General features: G+C 43.1%; 1 protein-coding gene across 4 annotated transcripts in view; it reads left to right on the top strand.

Annotated features, from left to right (window-relative positions):
* The first annotated feature begins 8,549 nt into the window (after positions 1 to 8,549).
* Positions 8,550 to 20,780, top strand: part of syt9b (synaptotagmin IXb) — a 66,524-nt gene continuing 54,293 nt past the window's right edge. For 2 of the 4 annotated variants that reach the window (XR_013970857.1, XM_080875936.1), the window contains exons 1-2: positions 8,550 to 9,216; positions 10,137 to 10,229. Coding sequence is in view for 3 of the 4 variants with exons in the window: in XM_080875936.1 (XP_080732062.1) it covers positions 9,069 to 9,216; positions 10,137 to 10,229 (241 nt within the window). In the remaining variant the exon portion in view is untranslated. The remainder of the gene's footprint in view (positions 9,217 to 10,136; positions 10,230 to 20,780) is intronic. The other 2 variants (XM_080875937.1, XM_080875938.1) reach the window with 2 other exon arrangements.

The following is a 20,780-nucleotide window of genomic DNA, read 5'->3' on the forward strand; positions in this document are numbered from 1 at the left end:
TATTTTGGCACACCTCAGCATAATCTACCTGTTTGGTGTCCTTACCAAACAGACTCTGTAGATAGTTAGCCCTATCATTTCTTCTTCTGTCCTCCACCATACTGTCATATGCCAAATATTTAGCTGTTCGCAGCTTGTTGGTGCAAAAAATACTATTTTGTACCTGCCAAACTATGCTATATTTGACCTTGTTAATAGATTCAGCTAAAAAATAGGAATATATTTTGTGGTAAATGGCCTGTATTTGTATAGCGCTTTACTAGTCCCTAAGGACCTCAATGCTTTTTACACAACCAGTGATCCACACATTCACACACTGGTGATGGTAAGCTACATTGTAGCCACTGCCACCCTGGGGCGCACTGACAGAAGCGAGGCTGCCGGACACTGGCGCCACTGGGCCCTCTGACCACCACTAGTAGGCAACGGGTGAAGTGTCTTGCCCAAGGACACAACGACCAAGACAGTCAGAGCCGAGGATCGAACCGGCAACCTTCCAATTACAAGCTCAATACTTTTACACAGTACTCTATTACTGTTAGGATGCCTGGGTCATCGACCCAGGGTTTTTGAGTTTATGTTATTATTTATAATTTCTAGTTTTTGGTTTCTTTGAGTTCCGTCTTATGGCTTATGTCTCTGTCTTCTTTAGTTGCTCTGTCTCCCCTATCACCTGCATCCCCTTGTCTAGTTCGCGTCTCTATGTATCCTTAGTTCCTATATCCCCGTGTTCAGTCAGTGTTTGTGTCTGCCCTGGTCCCACGTCTCTGTTCCCTCTGTAGTGCCTGCATGTGAGTCTGTGTTATGTGTTTCCTGTTTTACTTTGAAGGTCTCTGTCTTAGTGTGTTCAGTTTACGCTTCCTTTTGTCTCGTCAGTTCTGATTTGCCCCAGCTGTATTTCCCTCCTGTTATTCATTCCCTGATTGCTCCCTCTGTGTATTTAAGCCCTGTGTTTCTCTGTGTCCGTGTCGCGATCTACTGTTTACCAAGCTGTGTGTTTTGTCATTTTTCTAGTTTAAGTTTGTTTTGAGTTTTTCAGTCATGTTATATTTTGAGTCTTAAATTAAAGCCTTTTTGAGTTCACGTCTGTCTCCAGAGTCTGCACCTTGGGTCCTATTCCTGCCTGCACACAGCCATACCTAACAGAAGATCGCGACCAGAACATGGACCCCGCAGACTCTTTTTCCTCGGAGTACAACACTGAGATGGAGCGGATGGTGAGCCTGCTTGACCGCATCGCCCAGTCCCCTGACTTGAGGACCATGGCAGTGGGGCTGAGTGCGGTGGAGGCCATCATTCGGTTTAACCCCCGGCTTAGCCAGTTTGCTAAGGACACTAAGTTGGACGACACCATTACTGCCTGGAGAGAGCAAGTCAAGGCTGGTGAGCTTGCTCTCTCTCTCTCTACATCTTCCCCACCGTTACTCCAGGACAACGCACACTCTCCTTCTGTTTCAACACTGCCACGGACTTCCTCTCCCTCCCCACACCAGCTGGGTTCTCATTCACCTGCCTTTTTCCTGGCAGCTATGTGGTCAGAGGATGAGGAGGAGGTCTCTTTTTCTCCACCGGTTCCTGTTTCCTCATCCCAAAGGAAACGGCATTCTGGCCGCCGCCACAACAGAACTGTTGAGCATTTTGACTCTGGACATTTTGACATCACACCCACTTCATCTGTTCTGCAAGCTGGTTCTGCTGGAGGCTCCGAGGGGCCCGTTCAGCCACCTGTTGTTCCTGCTGGGGGTTCTGGAGAACTGCTTCAGCCGTCTCTTCCTGCTGGAGGGTCCGAGGAACCGCTTCAGCCACCTGTCTCCGCTGGAGGGTCCGAGGAACCGCTTCAGCCGTCTCTTCCTGCTGGAGGGCCCGAGGAGCCCGTTCAGCCTCACGCCACGTCAGCTGGAGGGCCCGAGGAGCCCGTTCAGCCTCACGCCACGTCAGCTGGAGGGCCCGAGGAGCCCGTTCAGCCTCACGCCACGTCATCAGCCTCACGCCTCGGCCTCTGTTCCTGCTTCGCCTCCGCCTGGTCCAGCTTCGGCCTCAGCCTGTGCTTCGCCTGGTCCGGCCTCCGAGTCTGCTGCTCCACCTGGTCCTGACTCTGCAGCTCCGCCTGGTCCGGCCCAAGCCTCTGCAGCTTCGCCTGGTCCGGCTTCAGCCTCAGCCTCTGTTCCTGCTTCGCCTCAGCCTGATCCGGCTTCGGCCTCTGCAGCTCCGCCTGGTCCAGCCTCCGAGTGTTCAGCTTCGTCTGCTCTTGAGGTCCCCCTGCTGTCTGTTCCTGCACGGCCTGCCCGGCCTGCCCGGCCCGCTCGGCCCGCACGTCCTGTCCGGCCTGCACATCCTGTCCGGCCTGCTTGTCCTGCACGTTCTGTCCGGCCGATGACTGGACGTCGTTGCCGTCATGGACAGCCCCCTGAACTACGCCGCTGCCGCTGCCTCCCGCCTGGCCGGCCTCCTGACCTGCTCCGCCGCCGTCGGTGCCTTCCGCCCGGCCGGCCTCCTGAACTGTTTTCTGGGCTCTTGGACCATCAGCCTCCGGGCCGCCCCCCTAACCTACCCGGGTTTGGACTGTTGTGCCGTCAGCCTCCGGGCCGGCCCCCTGAACTTTTCTGAGACTATTGCCTGGGCCTCTGCGCCTTTCGTGAGCTCTTTTGTTTGTTTGCTTTTGGACTTTGACTGGGCCTTGGTGCTGTTGTTTTGGACTTTGTTTCTGTGTTTTGTTCTGTTGCTTTCCGGGCTCCAGTGTTTTGCACTTTTTTTTTTTTTTTTTTTTTTGTTTTGTTGTTTCTGGCTCCTTGTTTTGTTTCTAGCCCTCCATCCTGTTTCCCCCGCCGCCCACCCTGGTTGGGTTTTTGTTTTTTTTTGATTTTGATGTTTTGGTTTGGGCTGTCTGGAAGCCAGCCCTTAAGAGGGGGGGGGGGTACTGTTAGGATGCCTGGGTCGTCGACCCAGGGTTTTTGAGTTTATGTTATTATTTATAATTTCTAGTTTTTGGTTTCTTTGAGTTCCGTCTTATGGCTTATGTCTCTGTCTTCTTTAGTTGCTCTGTCTCCCCTATCACCTGCATCCCCTTGTCTAGTTCGCGTCTCTATGTATCCTTAGTTCCTATATCCCCGTGTTCAGTCAGTGTTTGTGTCTGCCCTGGTCCCACGTCTCTGTTCCCTCTGTAGTGCCTGCATGTGAGTCTGTGTTATGTGTTTCCTGTTTTACTTTGAAGGTCTCTGTCTTAGTGTGTTCAGTTTACGCTTCCTTTTGTCTCGTCAGTTCTGATTTGCCCCAGCTGTGTTTCCCTCCTGTTATTCATTCCCTGATTGCTCCCTCTGTGTATTTAAGCCCTGTGTTTCTCTGTGTCCGTGTCGCGATCTACCGTTTACCAAGCTGTGTGTTTTGTCATTTTTCTAGTTTAAGTTTGTTTTGAGTTTTTTCAGTCATGTTATATTTTGAGTCTTAAAGCCTTTTTGAGTTCACGTCTGTCTCCAGAGTCTGCACCTTGGGTCCTATTCCTGCCTGCACACAGCCATACCTAACAATTACATATGATAGAGTCCTTGTTGATTTGACCAGAGGTCTTTGCATCTTTCTTGTTAATGAAAAACCCTGTACCATGTTGTGAGTGTTTTCCCTCTTTAATTGACCAATACATGATGAACCTAATTATCATGTGACTTCAAGGAGCTCTTTCATTTGTTCCCACATGCAGTAAGACCCTTAAACCTGCCCTATACCTTATAAACACAGAGTTGCATTTAGAAGCTAAAGAGCCAGATATTTTTCTCATAAAAACTTTACAGTTCTGTGGACAGAAATGCCTTTTTGATGACAGAGAGGAGGGAAAAGATGAGACTGGTGTGGGCTGACAGAAATGCTATAATAGCCGCCATAGTGAACAGAAAATTGTCAGAATGCACAACATGTTGAACCTTGAGAAAGATGAGCTCCAACAGCAGAGGACTGAGTAGAGTTCCACTGCTGTGAGCCAAGAACAGAATGAGAGGCGGCTGTTGACACGGAGTTGTCAAAAGTGAACTCAAAATGTTTACCCTGAGCTGCAGAATCTCAGTTTCTTCAGAAGACTGAAGTGGCTGGACAGCAGCAACATGAGTCCATGTATCCAATTTCAAAATAATATCGAATACTCGTAATATACGTAATCCATATCACAAAGAACAGCGTGAGGGCCTACCAAGTTATAGCATGATGTTTCGAATAAAGTCCTAAAGGAGTGAATAAGTGTATAAAAAGACTGAATCACTATACAACACATCACACATATACATAACCCAATGGAAATATCAATGATGCTGAATCAGTCAGTATAAGTTCCTGTGTCTCTTGCTGGCTCACATTTGTACAAACAAAGAAACCAAACTTACCTGTTCAAACCAGTGGGTGTCCAGCACATTTACACAGTCTCAACATAATGTTTTCATGACTATTTTGGGGGATTGTCAGCCTGTTCAAGCCTCTTAAGTGGTCTGCTTATACTAAGTTTCACCAGGCTACACAGTGTTGCCCATTTATATTTGGTTAGCACCACTAAAATGAAAAGAATACTTATTTTCATGTACACCAAGTGCAAGTTCTCATGACACAACAGAGCAGGTGTCAGTGACAACAGATATGACGCTGTTCATGTCTGAGACAGCACAAAGGTGGGCTGCAAAGCAGCTAGCAGATATACAGCAACTGTACAGTCAAGCTGAAGCAGCTTAAATGAGGTTTGGGATTTCCAGCAAAGCTTTGGAAAGGCTCCAGCAAGGCCAGAACTCAGCTGCCAGGCTTCTATCACAAACTGAACTCTGGCAACATATCACCCCCGTCCTCACAGATCTCCACTGGCTCCTGGTCAAGTCATGCATCACTTAGAAGATCTTTATTCTCACTTACAAATCTCCCAGTGGCCCGGCTACTCAGTATCTGCCAGACCTCCTTCACCCAACCACACAACCTCAGACGCCGAGCCACGGCTCTGCTTTCTGTGCCTCACACCAACCTCCACAGCTTTGAGGATGGAGCCTTCAGTGTGGCAGCGCCTACCCTCTCTCCTATCTGTGCTCTGCAATGCTTGTTCACTGGGGGCGTTGCAGAGAGCCCAGCAATGAGTTCTCCTCAAATCTCACCTCTTCAACAAGACCTTCAACCTCTAACCTTTTTTTATTTACTTACTTTTTTGTAAAGCATGCTTGAGTTTCTCGAAAGGTGCTATACAAATCTAAGTTATTATTACATGTCGCACAGCAGAAGTTAAGAAAATTGATGCATGGATGTGCAGAAGGGTATCAGCTGAGCCATGAGCTCATGTGGGCTGGCATTAAGATCAGGTAATGTGACAGGGTTTTCACATGTGAGCAAACACATGCTGCCTACATCACAGATCTTGCAATAACTGCGGCTGTTGATTCTTGTAATTTGTCAAGTGTCAAATTATATTCACTTCCAATTCATGACATCTTTTCTGACTACTGAATTATGGCTGCTGTGGGCTTTTCCCTTCACAATAGCATCCTGCTATAAACCAAAGTACTACTAAGTAAAGTAAGTAAGTAAAATCGTATTTATATAGCACATTTCAAGATAAAATCACAAAGTGCTTCACAGAAGCTTGACAATAAAACAAAAACTACTAGATACATTGCTGTTTTGTTTTGTTTTAGCTGAAAGACATTGAGAATCATAGTGACTATCCTTTTAACCTTAGTTAGAAGTTCATGTGCGGATTCTGCTTCGAGAGGCGTTTAAGAACAGAGAGACTGGTGTGGAGGCCGAACAGATGCCCTCTGTTTCTCTGAGGCAGCTGGGCTGGCTGTGAGCCTTGGCTGGATCCTCCAAATAATGCTAAATCAAACTCACCCACATCCACGAGAGACACAGACACACCCCAGTTTGACACACACACACACAAACACACGCACAGGTGCAGTAATGTGTCCATGCGCATACATAAACGCAGTACAGAGACTTTAGAAAAGAACAAGTAATGTGCACATGTGTACAGAGATGCAAACAGGGAAGCAGAGGCACCCACACAGACTCCCACACACACAAATCAAGCTGCAGAACACAGCTGAACAGAGCATTGCCATGCACAGCACTTGCTATTTGATCATGCACTGAAATTTTGGAGCCTCTGACCATTAAGGCTGACAGGATCGCATCAACTGGCTCATATAAGGAGATAATATCTTGAGTGGTTACTTCAGCGTATAAGCAGCTCTACAGCACAGTCATATAACAGTGGTGCAATGAGTTTGTGTATGTATGTGCTGAGAAGTGGGACACACAGGTACTCTACACTGAAAACACTCCACATGACCCCCGGTTGTGAAAAAATCAAAGTTTGAATAGTGTCACACGGGAGCACTTTCACTTGCTGCTGCACTTTCATCGCCACTCCGTGATGGCATGTCAGCATCAACGACTCTATTTGTACTCTAGATGATGGTGTAACCTCTCTCTCAGCACTATAAATCAATTGAGCTTTGAAAACACAACCTTTTCATTCAGACTTTGAAAAGATGAACGGATTATGTTTTTCATTAAAAAAAACACCTGGTTAGTCGGCGAGCTTCATTCAGAGATGCAAATTAATCACGTCTCCAAAGACTCTGATTTCAGAAAGCTGGTCAAATTTGAAGTAATGTTATTACCAGAAAACTGGATCCATGTGAGCTCGGGCTAAAGCTGTGTCTAACAATAAAAGGTGTGATAAGGCTACCCTACCTATTTGAAAGTGTCAAATTTTGATAGGTACTCTGTGTTAGAAACTGCATCTGGCACCACACGCTGGGTTCTGGGGAGTTTGTAATTTTTGGCTTTGTGCTTTGTGCTGGAGGTAAGATTGTGTTTGTCACAAAAGTTTTCCAGCTGCAACTTTCTTCTTCTTAAATTTCAACTGAGCAGAAACTTCAAGGCGTGAAAAATAAAGCCACTGTTTAAGTGCCAAAAAACACCACAGAAGTTCTTCCAAATGATGTTGCTTCAATTTCCGTGGAATCACATGTTAAAATGCCCAACTTAAGAGAGAATGTATTTACTTGATTATTTTCTGTGGTCACTTATAGCGTCACATTAAAGTCACTGTTGCCTGGGCAGACCTTTGACAACTGATGTAGAGTAACTAGAAGAACTTGAGGTAATTTCTGCTGTAACATAAATCGGGACAACCTGCCATCCTTCTGTGCATCCATCCATCATGTTCTGCTTATTCAGTGCTGCTGAATGCTATCCCTGCTGTCACTGGGCAAAAAGAGATGTACACCCTAGAGAGATTACCAGTCTATTGCAGGCTTCACACAGAGACAGACAATCATTCATTCCCATATTCACAACTATGGCCAATTTAAAATTACTACTCAATCTGACAAGTATGTCTTCGGACCGTGGGAGAGCATGGCATGTAGGATATGCAGATGCATGAAAGGCCCCTGCTGGCCAGTGGACTTGAATTCAGGGCATTTTTACACCACAGTGCCGCCCCTGCATCTGTTAATCACTGGCTAATCTTTTTTTTATTTGTTGTTTTGTTTTTTGCAGTAACTCTTAACAGGCTCACTCATTTCTCTCGATCCAACTATGCATTACAAAGTTATGGTGCTTTGCTAGCTTTTTTGACCAACACCAGTCTTTTTGCTGGTGGAAATGCATGGAACCCATCCTAGATTAGGCAAGAGTACTGCGTTGGTGGGGTGTCAGTAATTGTTTTCCACTGAGAAGAGCTGCCTACTATTGACATGGAACCAAATAGTCATTTCGAAAGAAAGAAGCTTGTTTTAAAGCCAAGTTTCCATCAAAATTTAGCATGAAATTGAAATACATTTGTAGAAAAACTGAAAATATGACATTGCGTTAGTTTTTTCCTGTGATTATCTTCATGTGAACAGAGTGCAAAAGCAAAACTATGATACATTTTTTCTCCCCTAATTTTCTGGGTTTCTGGGTTCTTTCTTTACAACAGTTTTGTTCCAAGTTTGCAACTGAAACACCCTCAACAAATATAATATAATATAATATAATATAATATAATATAATATAATATAATATAATATAATATAATATAATATAATATAATATAATATAATATAATATAAGCACCGGAGATACTTTGTAGATACTGAAAGGTTCTCTTCTAACACTTTCTAAACACAGAGAATGAGGCTAAGATGTGGAGGTCGTTTTTAGCCAAGGCTTTAATGTGACATTTATCCGTCGTTCTCGCCCTTCATTACTTCCATCAGTAAAGGTCAGGCTCGTACATGTGGGCCCTCGCAGGTGTTTGAGCCCCTTACATCTACTACCCAGGAGCGCAAGCGGATATCACATTACTCATGTGATTACCTGGTGAAAGGAATCCGATCTTTGACTTTACGCATGAGATAAAAGAGAATAAGGAGATAACCAGGGTGAGATTCCGTGACATTTCCGTTGTTTAAGAAGAGGTACACAGATCTCTTGGCGGCTTTTCTTCCTCAAAGGACTTCGTTGGTGTGGGAAGGGGGGCGCTGATGGAGGCAGAACTTCCTGTCTGTCTTTTTGCATCCCAGTGCGTGGAGAAATAATTGAGTGCAGTGAAAGCCGAGCATTCATTCAAAGACCTTGACTGGCGCTACTGAAGCCTGGAGGCTCAGTAGTGATTCAGCAGCAGCGGAGCAGCGCTTAGGAGACAGTGGTGGTGAGAAGGAAGGAATAAAGGGAAAAAAGAGAAAAGGAAATTTCAAAAGAAGGAGGTGAACAACGTGAGCCGCGCGCCGATTTGGAGCCGCGTTTTCATCGCTTAACAACACGGAGTGAAAGGGGATTTAAAGAAAAGAGAGAGAGAAGCCGGTGAAAACTTCTCCCATCGCGGCCAAAACCTTCTGATTTTACTTAAAAAACAATTAAACTCCGGGAAATTCGGTTTGCAGCGGATTTTGACGGATGCGCACCGGAGCTATCCAGGGGTGTAGCCGCGATTCCCGTCGTGCGTCTTTGCGCTGTTAGAGGTGGTGTGTGACTGAGTGTGTGTGAGAGAGGAGGATACAGATAGAGGTGGAGGATCAGCCGGAGTGGCCGACCAGCCAGAAGGATGCTGGAGGGCAATGCCTGCAGAAAGAGAGGATGAGATTTGTCGAAAGGCGCTGGAACTGCTCTCGGACCTTTGCTCCAAGGGAGAGGTGCAGGACGACAACTGCCTGGATTTCATTTACTACTTCAGGGATCTGGCCAGACCCCGTTACACGGACTCAGGTAAGGCTCCACGGTCTTCTCTTTGATAAAGTAGGATAGAGTTATATTATATCCAACACTAACTCGTGGCAGTTTAATTTTATTATGAGCTCCAGGAGCTCCAACAAATAGGTTTTTTTTAGTTTTTGCTTTTATCTTTAGGAAAGCACTAAACAAACTCCAGTTTCCCCAAAATACACGAAACCCTCAAACCTTATTCCTCCAGTGTGTGTGTGTGTGTGTGTGTGTGTGTGTGTGTGTGTGTGTGTGTGTGTGTGTGTGTGTGTGTGTGTGCAAGACTCCAACTGTAGGAAAAACGGTTGCTCTGTACAATCACCACATTAAGAGAAACGTTCAGGGGAAAAAAGCATTTGAACCTTTTCCTTTTAATTGTATTTTTGCAGTAGTAGTCAGTCTAAACAGAAAAGAACTTTTTTGCTCCATGCACATAATTGTATTTCACTATTTTTCCAGTTCACTACAAATGCATTAAGAGTGTGAATTGTGAACTTGTTGCTTGCATCCATTAGTGCCAGCAGAATCCACAAAACATTTCGGATCTATAAGTGAGTGTGAGTGTTTGTTTGCAAATGCTCCGGCGGCATCCATCAGCTTCTTCACGCAGACTGAAAGGGAGTGCTGCTTTGATTTCTCTTTTACTCTGACAGCCTGGAGAGAGGCAGAGAGAAAGCCCCACCCGATAATTCCACATAACTGCCATCATTGTGCAGACATAGCTCCAGCAAAAGGAAATAAGGATCGACAACTTAAATTAGTTACTGTATTTTACACAATCTGTTGGGCACACCCAATAAATTTAAAGTTTTTCAGCAAAACCTTTAGAGATAAAATGAAGTGTAAAATCAATGAATTTGAAAGTTTAGAGAGTTACTTTTACTACATATTGATATGATGTCCTTCAATCTTTGTTTGTTTTTAAGAATCATCCATTTGCAGCCATCGCAGCCTCGCAGACCCCTGCAGCTGTCACTTTCACACCGTGTTTTCTGAAGTCCCTCCCACATCTTGGTTTGGTTTGACTGACTCTTTTTCTTTCTTTTAAATACCATGTGGTCAGGGGTTAAAGTGGGATTTGGCAGGTGTGCACTCCTTAAGATCTGATGGAGCGGTGAAGTGCGGTGAAATGACTCACTGAAAAATAATTGACTTAATCTTCTCTACTGTAAGCTGCAGTAGATTTTTCTTTGTGGACAGGCTGTGATCATCTGACCTGTGTTGCTGCAGCAAACTCTGATATTTATTGTTCCTTGTGGTCTTGCAGATGTTACATGAGTCATTGTGGGCTCTTTTTAAACCATTAGCCAGTAAAAAGATAATATAAAGGTGGAATTTGGTGTTGCTGAAGCACTTCATCGAATAACTCCTACCTTTAACTTAACTGAGCAGAGAGGACAGTAAACACAGTCTACCCTACACCGGATCTACAGTACCCATTACTGAAAAGTTTGGCTTGTCCTGTATAACCTTTCAGCCAAAGTCAGTCATTTGCAGTAAAATCACCACATAATTTCAGAATCACAACATTTACGCATTAATTGTCTGATGAAAAAAATCGAGCAAACTTACATCACAGTTATCTGACTTTAACTTTTTAAACTTAAACTTAATTTTCAAATATCGTTACTGTGCCTTTAGCTTGCAGACAGATTTTGTGCCAAACTGCATATAAAATACTGTATTTGGTGATATTTGTTAAGCCATTTCTGTGGTTCGCTTCAAAAAAAATCACCACATTTTAAACTCACTCAACTCTATCTGCAGTTGCTAGACGCTGATGTACTGCAGCCACAACTTTATTGAGATCTGAATGCATGAATGCATAACAGGGATGAGAAGGAAAAGAGGATGTGTGGAGAGTGTGCATGCTGGAACATGGAGACACATTACTTTGTGATTTATTGAGTGAGTATCTCCGTGGCATCGGCTAGAACGAATGCCAAGCAGCAGCGTATGAAAAATCAACTCAGTTGATGTCATTATGCATTAAACTATTATTATCCTCTTTTTGATTCAGACACTTCAAACTTCCATTAGTCTGAAAATAACACTTTTTTTCCTCCAAACCTTTTAGTGGCCAGTCTCTCAGATATTGATTGCTCTATGTCAGTGTTTAGGTGGCTGGTTCGTGTCAAAGTAACATCCACACGTAGGCCGGGACCTGAGGGTTTACGGGAGAGCATTGCACTATAAAGAGGTGATTAATTTTCTCCTCTCCTCCTGTCAGTGGTTTTAATGCTGTGGCTCAGTGTATTTCCCTCCTCTTGTCCTTGTGTCTGTGTACACATATGTTGTTTTTTGTAGATAACCGCATCCTTTACACATTCATCATTAAGCATATATGATGAGGCGGAAGTTCAAGCTTCCACTGGCTCCTCTGAGGAGCTCTGACCCACTTCCTCTTGTGTTAGAGTTCTAAAAAATGCACGTGCACTGTTTGATACACAGCAAACAACTGTCCCTTCGGGAATTGCGGGAGACTGGAGCTGGGCACAACTTTCTGATATCAATTAAATCTGATAAAATCTGATTAAAAAAAATCTTTAGTGGGTTTGGCATGAAATGAAACATAATATATATATATACACTGAACAAAAATATAAACGCAACACTTTTGTTTTTGCTCCCATTCCCCATGGGATGGACGTAGAGACCTAAAATTCATTCCAGATACACAATATAACCATCCCTCCCAAACAGTGGTCACAAATCAGTCCAAATGTGTGGTAGTGGGCACATCTGCTATATTGAGATAATCCATCCCACGTCACAGGTGTGCCACATCAGGATGCTGATCTGACATCATGAGTAGTGCACAGGTGTACCTCAGACTGCCCACAACAAAAGGCCACCCTGGAATGTGCAGTTCTGTCTCACAGCAAAATGCCACAGATGCCACAAGCAATGAGGGAGCGTGCAATTGGCATGCTGACAGCAGGAATGTCAACCAGATCTGTCGCCCGTGCATTGAATGGATGAATCATGGTTCACATTGTTCAGGGCAGATGGCAGCTGAGAATGTCCCAGTTCTTGCATGGCCAGCATACTCACCGGACATGTCACCCATTGAGCATGTTCGGGATGTGCTTGACCGGCGTATACGACAGCGTGTACCAGTTCCCACGAATATCCAACAACCTCGCACAGCCATTGAAGTGGAGTGGACCAACATTCCACAGGCCACAATTGACAATCTGATAGACTCCATGCGACGATGTGTTGCACTGCATGAGGCAAATGGTGGTCACACCAGATACTGACCGGTTCTGGGTCCCCAGACCCCCAATAGCGCAAAAAACTGCACATTCCAGGGTGGCCTTTTGTTGTGGGCAGTCTGAGGTACACCTGTGCACTACTCATGATGTCAGATCAGCATCCTGATGTGGCACACCTGTGAGGTGGGATGGATTATCTCAATATGGCAGATGTGCCCACTACCACACATTTGGACTGATTTGTGACCACTGTTTGGGAGGGATGGTTATATTGTGTATCTGGAATGAATTTTAGGTCTCTACATCCATCCCATGGGGAATGGGAGCAAAAACAAAAGTGTTGCGTTTATATTTTTGTTCAGTGTATATATATATATATATATATATATATATATATATATATATATATATATATATATATATATATATATATATATATATATATATATATATATTGGAGCAGAGGATCGCAAGTTCGATTCCTGCCTGGGGCGTCTGTATCCAGTAAGGGTCCTAAGGCTAGACCCCCTATGCTAAGCAAGCCTACCGCAGACATGAGCGAGACAGATAAATATGAAGGCATGCTGGCTCGGACGTCGCCCAGATCAACAAGGTCCGCGTCAGGTGTTGAGGGACCAGGGCACCCTGACTAAAAGTGGGCTACTGGAACAAGAAGGCATCGGTGGGCAAGAGACGAAAACAGGGCGTTGTTGGAATGCTACTACGCAAGTAACCCCGGCGGAAGGGGCTACATGAATAGGATGAGGGACCTATGGATTCTTCGATACCCAACATCCACAATGACGGCAAAATACCAAGGGCTCAGAGAAGAGCTCGAGAGGATGTGGAGGGTGAAGGTAACGATGGTCCCCGTGGTAATCGGAGCACTAGGTGCGGTGACTCCCAAGCTAGGCGAGTGGCTCCAGCAGATCCCGGGAATAACATCGGAGATCTCTGTCCAGAAGAGCGCAGTCCTGGAAACAGCTAAGATACTGCGCAGGACCCTCAAGCTCCCAGGCCTCTGGTAGAGGACCCGAGCTTGAAGGATAAACCGCCCGCAGGGGCGTGCTGGGTGGTTTATATATATATATATATATATATATATATATATATATATATATATATATATATATATATATATATATATATGATATATCATGATTATAATAAGCCAGGAAGTATTAAAAGAGAAGTTCAAGGATATCCATTTTTCTTCGCAATAATTCTGTTGTACAGTAATTGACTGCAATTCAGCCAGTGGCACAGCAGGGGGCGCTCTCAGGATAGTTCGCGATGAATAGTGTGTCATTATTATGACACATTTACACCTGCTTCTAGACAAAACAAAACCAAAACCAAAACCCTTCCACATTTAATTTAGTCTTTGCATTTAAATCAGAATTCAAATAAAAAAATATTATGATATCCTTTAGTTTTTCTCACCGTGAAGCAAATTTTGCCCTTAAAGCACTAGCATTTCAGTAATGCATGCTGATTGGTGCATTAAAAAATCACATGTGTGAAAGAAACAGCTCTCTGATGTGGTTGAAGGTGACGCCTAGAGCCTGACTGATACAAGATTTTGAAGACTGATGCTGATACCAATATTTGCAAAGCTAAAAATTTGATATTGCGATGCTTCAGCCAGCATTTTTTTTTTCTTTCAAACACATGAATAAACTGATTTCCCCAACATTCCCCATCTTTTATGCTCTACCTGACTCTGCATGGATCTGCTGATTATGTGTGTTGCCAACAGGAAAGTTGCAGATTGCACTCTAGTGCACAAACTCTGCAACATCGCCACTCTTAAGGCGTTGAAGGATGTTTTTTCAGTCTCTCCTTTTTTGTTTTTAACTTTTCATTTACTGGCTGTTACAGCACAGTACAGATAGAGCTGCTGTTATTTAACATCAAGTGAAATTTGCTGAAATTCTCAACCGGCTGTTTTATGTTTAAAATCAGAATATGTATCATATTATCTAAAAATTGAATAAAATACGGCTCTATTCAATCTAGACTATCTTGCGAAGACCCTGTGAGGGCTTTTATGAAATCAAAAGTCTAAAAAGCAGGAATTTTCAATTATACTCACAGTAGTCTGCTTTAATAATGTGTAGATACGCTACCACACAGTTTAAACAGTCAGAAATTTCTAATGTGTGAATGCATCGGTGCAACAACCTGATTGGCTCAAATGATTTCAGTTCATCTGGCTCTCTTTTGGGAAAGACGACAGGATAACCTTCAACTTTGCTCTTACCGAATTCTGCAACAATTTCTTTTCAAAATTGTCTGAATGCCATTTCTCTTTCTTAGACTGCCTCTGACAGTACTTGCCCTCAAGAGGCTAAGGCTGAGTAAACTTGCAGAGAAACGATATATTAAAAATGACAAAAAAACATCCAAAAACAACAAAAAGAGCACACACCTCAAGACAAAAAACGTTTTTTCTTTCTTAATTATATTGAAATTTCCACTCAGCATATGTATGAGATCCTAATTAAATGAGCAGAGAGAAAAACAAAACAAAACAATGCATTTTCCATTTTAAAATGGATTTTCCACTAGTGCATTTTCTTTTTAACTTGTCCCACTTAGAATGAACTTCTCTTCTGTTTCATGCATGTCTCTGTTGTAAAGACAACAAAAAAGGAGCTGGATGAACTGTGCAGATGACTTTATCGCTTCACACTTACCCACAACTATCACTGACATGAGTTTGACGAGTCAAAGGCAAAATGTGAAGTTAAACTTACATTTTAGTTAATGGGAGATTACCAGTAATTCTACCTTCTACTCAAAGGCTTGAGGGGACACTAAACTGAACTATTAGACACATAAATCCAGCTTAAATATCAAAAGCACATGTACTGAACTGAGCAAAACAGCTCTACCCAACAGTAATGATCTCAGAATAAAAGCTCATGAAATCAGAGGCTGCTTTTGGATCAAATCACCCCCGTGCTCTTGCTGGCCTGTGTGCCTGTTAGATTGAAAAGCATGCTTCTTAGTTTCAAACTGAACTTCTCCTGTATCTCTATTTTTAAGCATGCAGCCTGCTCCATGCTGGACCTCCATAATGGAACCAGCTGTGGGGGCAAGATTAGTGATGCAATCACCAAGCTTTTTTTCTTCCCTGCCGTCTCTTATGCACTTGCTAAAACTGCTTCTTTCTGCCCATGAGAACAGTCCAACAAAAGGATATCTTTTTAGATTTTAAAATATTTTTGGAGTCAAGCTTCAACTTCTTTTAATGTATGTTAATGGTATTGAATGCAATAAAATGCAAAAGCAGGATTAACCTAACTAATTTCTTCATCCTTCATGTGCTATGATTCTGCAATGCAAAACAGATGTATTACTAATATGTACACATAGGTGCTGTGCTGTGAGATCCAATCTCCGAGGAAGATGAGGCACTAATTCACACATGCCTAGTTTCCAGTGAAGCTTCATTCAGGATAATTATGTGCAAGATAAACCAATTATATTATGACTCCCACGAGCACTTCTATGACTCACATGTGTGTGAAAAAGAGTTGGACGAGAAACATTTAAATAATTTGCAATTTGCTTCATCCGGGCAGGGATGCACCTATTTTTTATGTTTGTGTATACATTCTCAGTTACTACTAGCTAGTTTAGTTGTTAACTAGTGTTTTTCTGTAACTGGTTACACTGTTAAAACCTTATATTTGACCTCATGAGAGAAGTCCCAATCCAGGAGGAAGAGTTTAGTGAATTTATTCATAGAGATGGTGCAAGTAAGGGTTGCTTACAGGTAGATGGGCACAGGATCAGATATGTTCCATGACAGCAGGATGGCTGTGTGACATATCTCCCCTGTTGTGGAAGATTTGCAGTCGGACTGCGTGAGAAGCTGCTTCACCCATTATGAAGTTCTTACTGGGAGGTATGATTAAGCAGCTCTAATGTCCTGTAATGCTGTTTCATTGTAGCAGCTATCCAGATGTTGTCATTACTGGGCTATGACAAAGAAAAAAAAAGGCAGGTTCATGTTCATGCAAAGTTAAGGGAATATCTCTTTTCCTCTCCTTTCATCCTTTGTGAAGAGTTGTTCCCAACAACAACTTTCAACTTTTGATCAACTGCTAAATTCAAACAGAGCAAAAACGAGGAGATCCAGTCCAGTTTTACTTATAAAGCCTATTTAACCTTCATGTCGCGTTTAGGTCAAGTCTCAGTCAAAACAATGAGCATAGGACACTATTTCAAACTGATATGTTAAACATTGTTTAAAAAGATCAAAGATTTAAAAGTGGGCAATACCAAAAAGTTTAATTGTATTCTATGATTTTTATACAGGGAGTGCAGAATTATTAGGCAAGTTGTATTTTTGAGGAATAATTTTATTATTGAACAACAACCATGTTCTCAGTGAACCCAAAAAACTCATTAATATCAAAGCTGAATGTTTTTGGAAGTAGTTTTTAGTTTGTTTTTAGTTTTAGCTATTTTAGGGGGATATCTGTGTGTGCAGGTGACTATTACTGTGCATAATTATTAGGCAGCTTAACAAAAAACAAATATATACCCATTTCAATTATTTATTTTTACCAGTGAAACCAATATAACATCTCCACATTCACAAATATACATTTCTGACATTCAAAAACAAAACAAAAACAAATCAGCGACCAATATAGCCACCTTTCTTTGCAAGGACACTCAAAAGCCTGCCATCCATGGATTCTGTCAGTGTTTTGATCTGTTCACCATCAACATTGCGTGCAGCAGCAACCACAGCCTCCCAGACACTGTTCAGAGAGGTGTACTGTTTTCCCTCCTTGTAAATCTCACATTTGATGATGGACCACAGGTTCTCAATGGGGTTCAGATCAGGTGAACAAGGAGGCCATGTCATTAGTTTTTCTTCTTTTATACCCTTTCTTGCCAGCCACGCTGTGGAGTACTTGGACGCGTGTGATGGAGCATTGTCCTGCATGAAAATCATGTTTTTCTTGAAGTGTGCACTTCTTCCTGTACCACTGCTTGAAGAAGGTGTCTTCCAGAAACTGGCAGTAGGACTGGGAGTTGAGCTTGACTCCATCCTCAACCCGAAAAGGCCCCACAAGCTCATCTTTGATGATACCAGCCCAAACCAGTACTCCACCTCCACCTTGCTGGCGTCTGAGTGGGACTGGAGCTCTCTGCCCTTTACCAATCCAGCCACGGGCCCATCCATCTGGCCCACTCTCATTTCATCAGTCCATAAAACCTTAGAAAAATCAGTCTTGAGATATTTCTTGGCCCAGTCTTGACGTTTCAGCTTGTGTGTCTTGTTCAGTGGTGGTCGTCTTTCAGCCTTTCTTACCTTGGCCATGTCTCTGAGTATTGCACACCTTGTGCTTTTGGGCACTCCAGTGATGTTGCAGCTCTGAAATATGGCCAAACTGGTGGCAAGTGGCATCTTGGCAGCTGCACGCTTGACTTTTCTCAGTTCATGGGCAGTTATTTTGCGCCTTGGTTTTTCCACACGCTTCTTGCGACCCTGTTGACTATTTTGAATGAAACGCTTGATTGTTCGATGATCACGCTTCAGAAGCTTTGCAATTTTGAGACTGCTGCATCCCTCTGCAAGATATCTCACTATTTTTGACTTTTCTGAGCCTGTCAAGTCCTTCTTTTGACCCATTTTGCCAAAGGAAAGGACGTTGCCTAATAATTATGCACACCTGATATAGGGTGTTGATGTCATTAGACCACACCCCTTCTCATTACAGAGATGCACATCACCTAATATGCTTAATTGGTAGTAGGCTTTCGAGCCTATACAGCTTGGAGTAAGACAACATGCATGAAGAGGATGATGAGGACAAAATACTCAATGCCTAATAATTCTGCACTCCCTGTATGATTGTGTAAGATGAGAATGAGCCAGCTGTGATGCCTTATTCTTTCACACCCATGTGGTGCAGAATAACGATCAGATATTATACACTGTGTGTAAAAGTGAAGTCACTGTGACATCACCCATTGGTTATTGAGGTGTTGTGAAGCCTTAAGTTTGGTATTTGAACTCGGAAATGATGAATGAGGGGCCGTAGATGCTCATGTGTGCTAGTCCCACGTCAATGCATAGTCTGCTTTTTCCTTGTTTTTGCCTCTAATACTGGTGGTGGTCAGAGGGCCCGGTGGTGCCTGTGTCCGGCAGCCTCGCCTCTGTCAGTGCGCCCCATGTTGTTTTTAATAATACTTATTAGAAAGTAATTACTAGATTATTATATTGCTAGAGATCGAGTGCTGCTGTCTCAGACTTTTATGGTTTTACATGTAACAAGAGTAGCTTTGTAAGAAACTTGTGGTCTGCTCAGAAAATGTTGTCACATGCACAAAATTAAATAAAAAATGCAAATAAAATTCCACCCTTATTTGTATAACCGTTTCATGCTCAAATGTACTGCTAACATGAAACAGAGATGCACAATGACCTTTTTAATCATTTAATAAATGACTTGATTTTTTTGTCACACAACAGTTTCTGCCTCTGAATGTTAACATTACTGTTTTATTGTCTTACACTGAACACTAAAACCGGGAGAGACAGATACAATGCAATTCAATTTTATTTATACAGCGCCAAATCACAACAACAGTCGTCTGAAGGCACTTTATATTGTAAGGTAGACCCTACAATAACACATACAGAGAAAAACCCAACAATCATATGACCCCCTATGAGCAAGCACTTTGGCCACAGTGGGAAGGAAAAACTCCCTTTTAAAAGGAAGAAACCTCCGGCAGAACCAGGCTCAGGGAGGGGCGGGGCCATCTGCTGCGAGTGGTTGGGGTGAGAGAAGGAAAACAGGATAGAAGACATGCTGTGGAAGAGAGACAGAGTGAGAAAGGTGACTGAAGAACAAACACTCAATGCATCATGGGAATCCCCCAGCAGCCTACACCTATTGCAGCATAACTAAGGGAGGATTCAGGGTCACCTGATCCAGCCCTAATTATATGCTTTAGCAAAAAGAAACGTTTTAAGCCTATCTCTACTAAGAGTAATCTTGAAAGTAGAGATAGTGTCTGTCTCCTGAATCCAAACTGGAAGCTGGTTCCATAGAAGAGGGGCCTGAAAACTGAAGGCTCTCCCTCCCATTCTACTTATAAATACTCTAGGAACAACAAGTAAGCCTGCAGTGTGAGAGCGAAGTGCTCTAATGGGGTGATATGGTACTACAAGGTCATTAAGATAAGATGGGGCCTGATTATTTAAGACCTTGTATGTGAGGAGCAGGATTTTGAATTCAATTCTGGATTCAACAGGGAGCCAGTGAAGGGAAGCCAATACAGGAGAAGTCTGCTCTCTCTTTCTAGTCCCTGTCGGGACTCTTTCTGCAGCATTTCGGATCAACTGAAGGCATTTCAGGGAGTTTTTAGGACATCCTGATAATAATGAATTACAGTAGTCCAGCCTGGAAGTAATAAATGCATGAACTAGAGATACAAGTTATAGTCATGGGAACGATGTTCAGCCGAAAGCAGAAAAGCTTTATTTTCCATGCTTTCTAAGAAGAGTGATTGATTAAATGTTAGGAGAAATAGGTTAGGGTTCATTACACCCATGATTGCATTTTCAAGGTATTGTTGCCAGGCAACATAACATTATTGGAAATTTGGTTTAGAAATCTCTGATGATTTTCTCGAATGAGCCCAATAAAGTTAATGTCTCTTCTCTTCTTTGTGAGGTGAATAACACTGATCTTCCTCTTGCAAAACAACGTTGTGCTCAGAAAACCTCAGGTCCTGGCTCACGAGCGAATGTTACGTTGACCTACCTGAACATTGGCAGCAGCCTACTCCAGCAGGATGATGTCTCCTGTCACACCACAAAAGCTATTTGGGATTGGTTTGAGCAGTGCAACAAAGACCTCGGGGCACTGACCTAGCCTCCAGACATCCTGGATCCCAATCTAACACCTCTATCAGCTGGAAGCATCAAAACAAGCTTGAGGCAAAGTCTTCCCCTGCCTCTTAGCTGGACCCTGTTCCTATGCACGCCATCTGTTTTTACACCACCCCATCTACAACCGTTTACTGCTTGACACTTCAAGAGTGTTTTAGAGGATATTATCCCCATTCTTCCCCTTAAACCCTCACTCCTGTGCCATTCCACCCTTTCACCACAGCTATTCTCTCTTATTGACCCACTGCTGACTTGAACGTAGCAGCTTATTGAACTGTACTCAGTACTGTACTCCCTGGAGTGAAGTCAACTGTACATAGAAGAGTTTAATAAGATGACTCAATGCTAAGATCGCTTATTGACAGTGTGAAACTTTACAACACTCAATAAATCGGTTATAACATTGGCTTCGTCCTCAGCTG

The sequence above is a fragment of the Rhamphochromis sp. 'chilingali' genome (genome assembly GCF_963969265.1).
Source record: "Rhamphochromis sp. 'chilingali' genome assembly, chromosome: 2".
NCBI classification, from domain to species: domain Eukaryota; kingdom Metazoa; phylum Chordata; class Actinopteri; order Cichliformes; family Cichlidae; genus Rhamphochromis; species Rhamphochromis sp. 'chilingali'.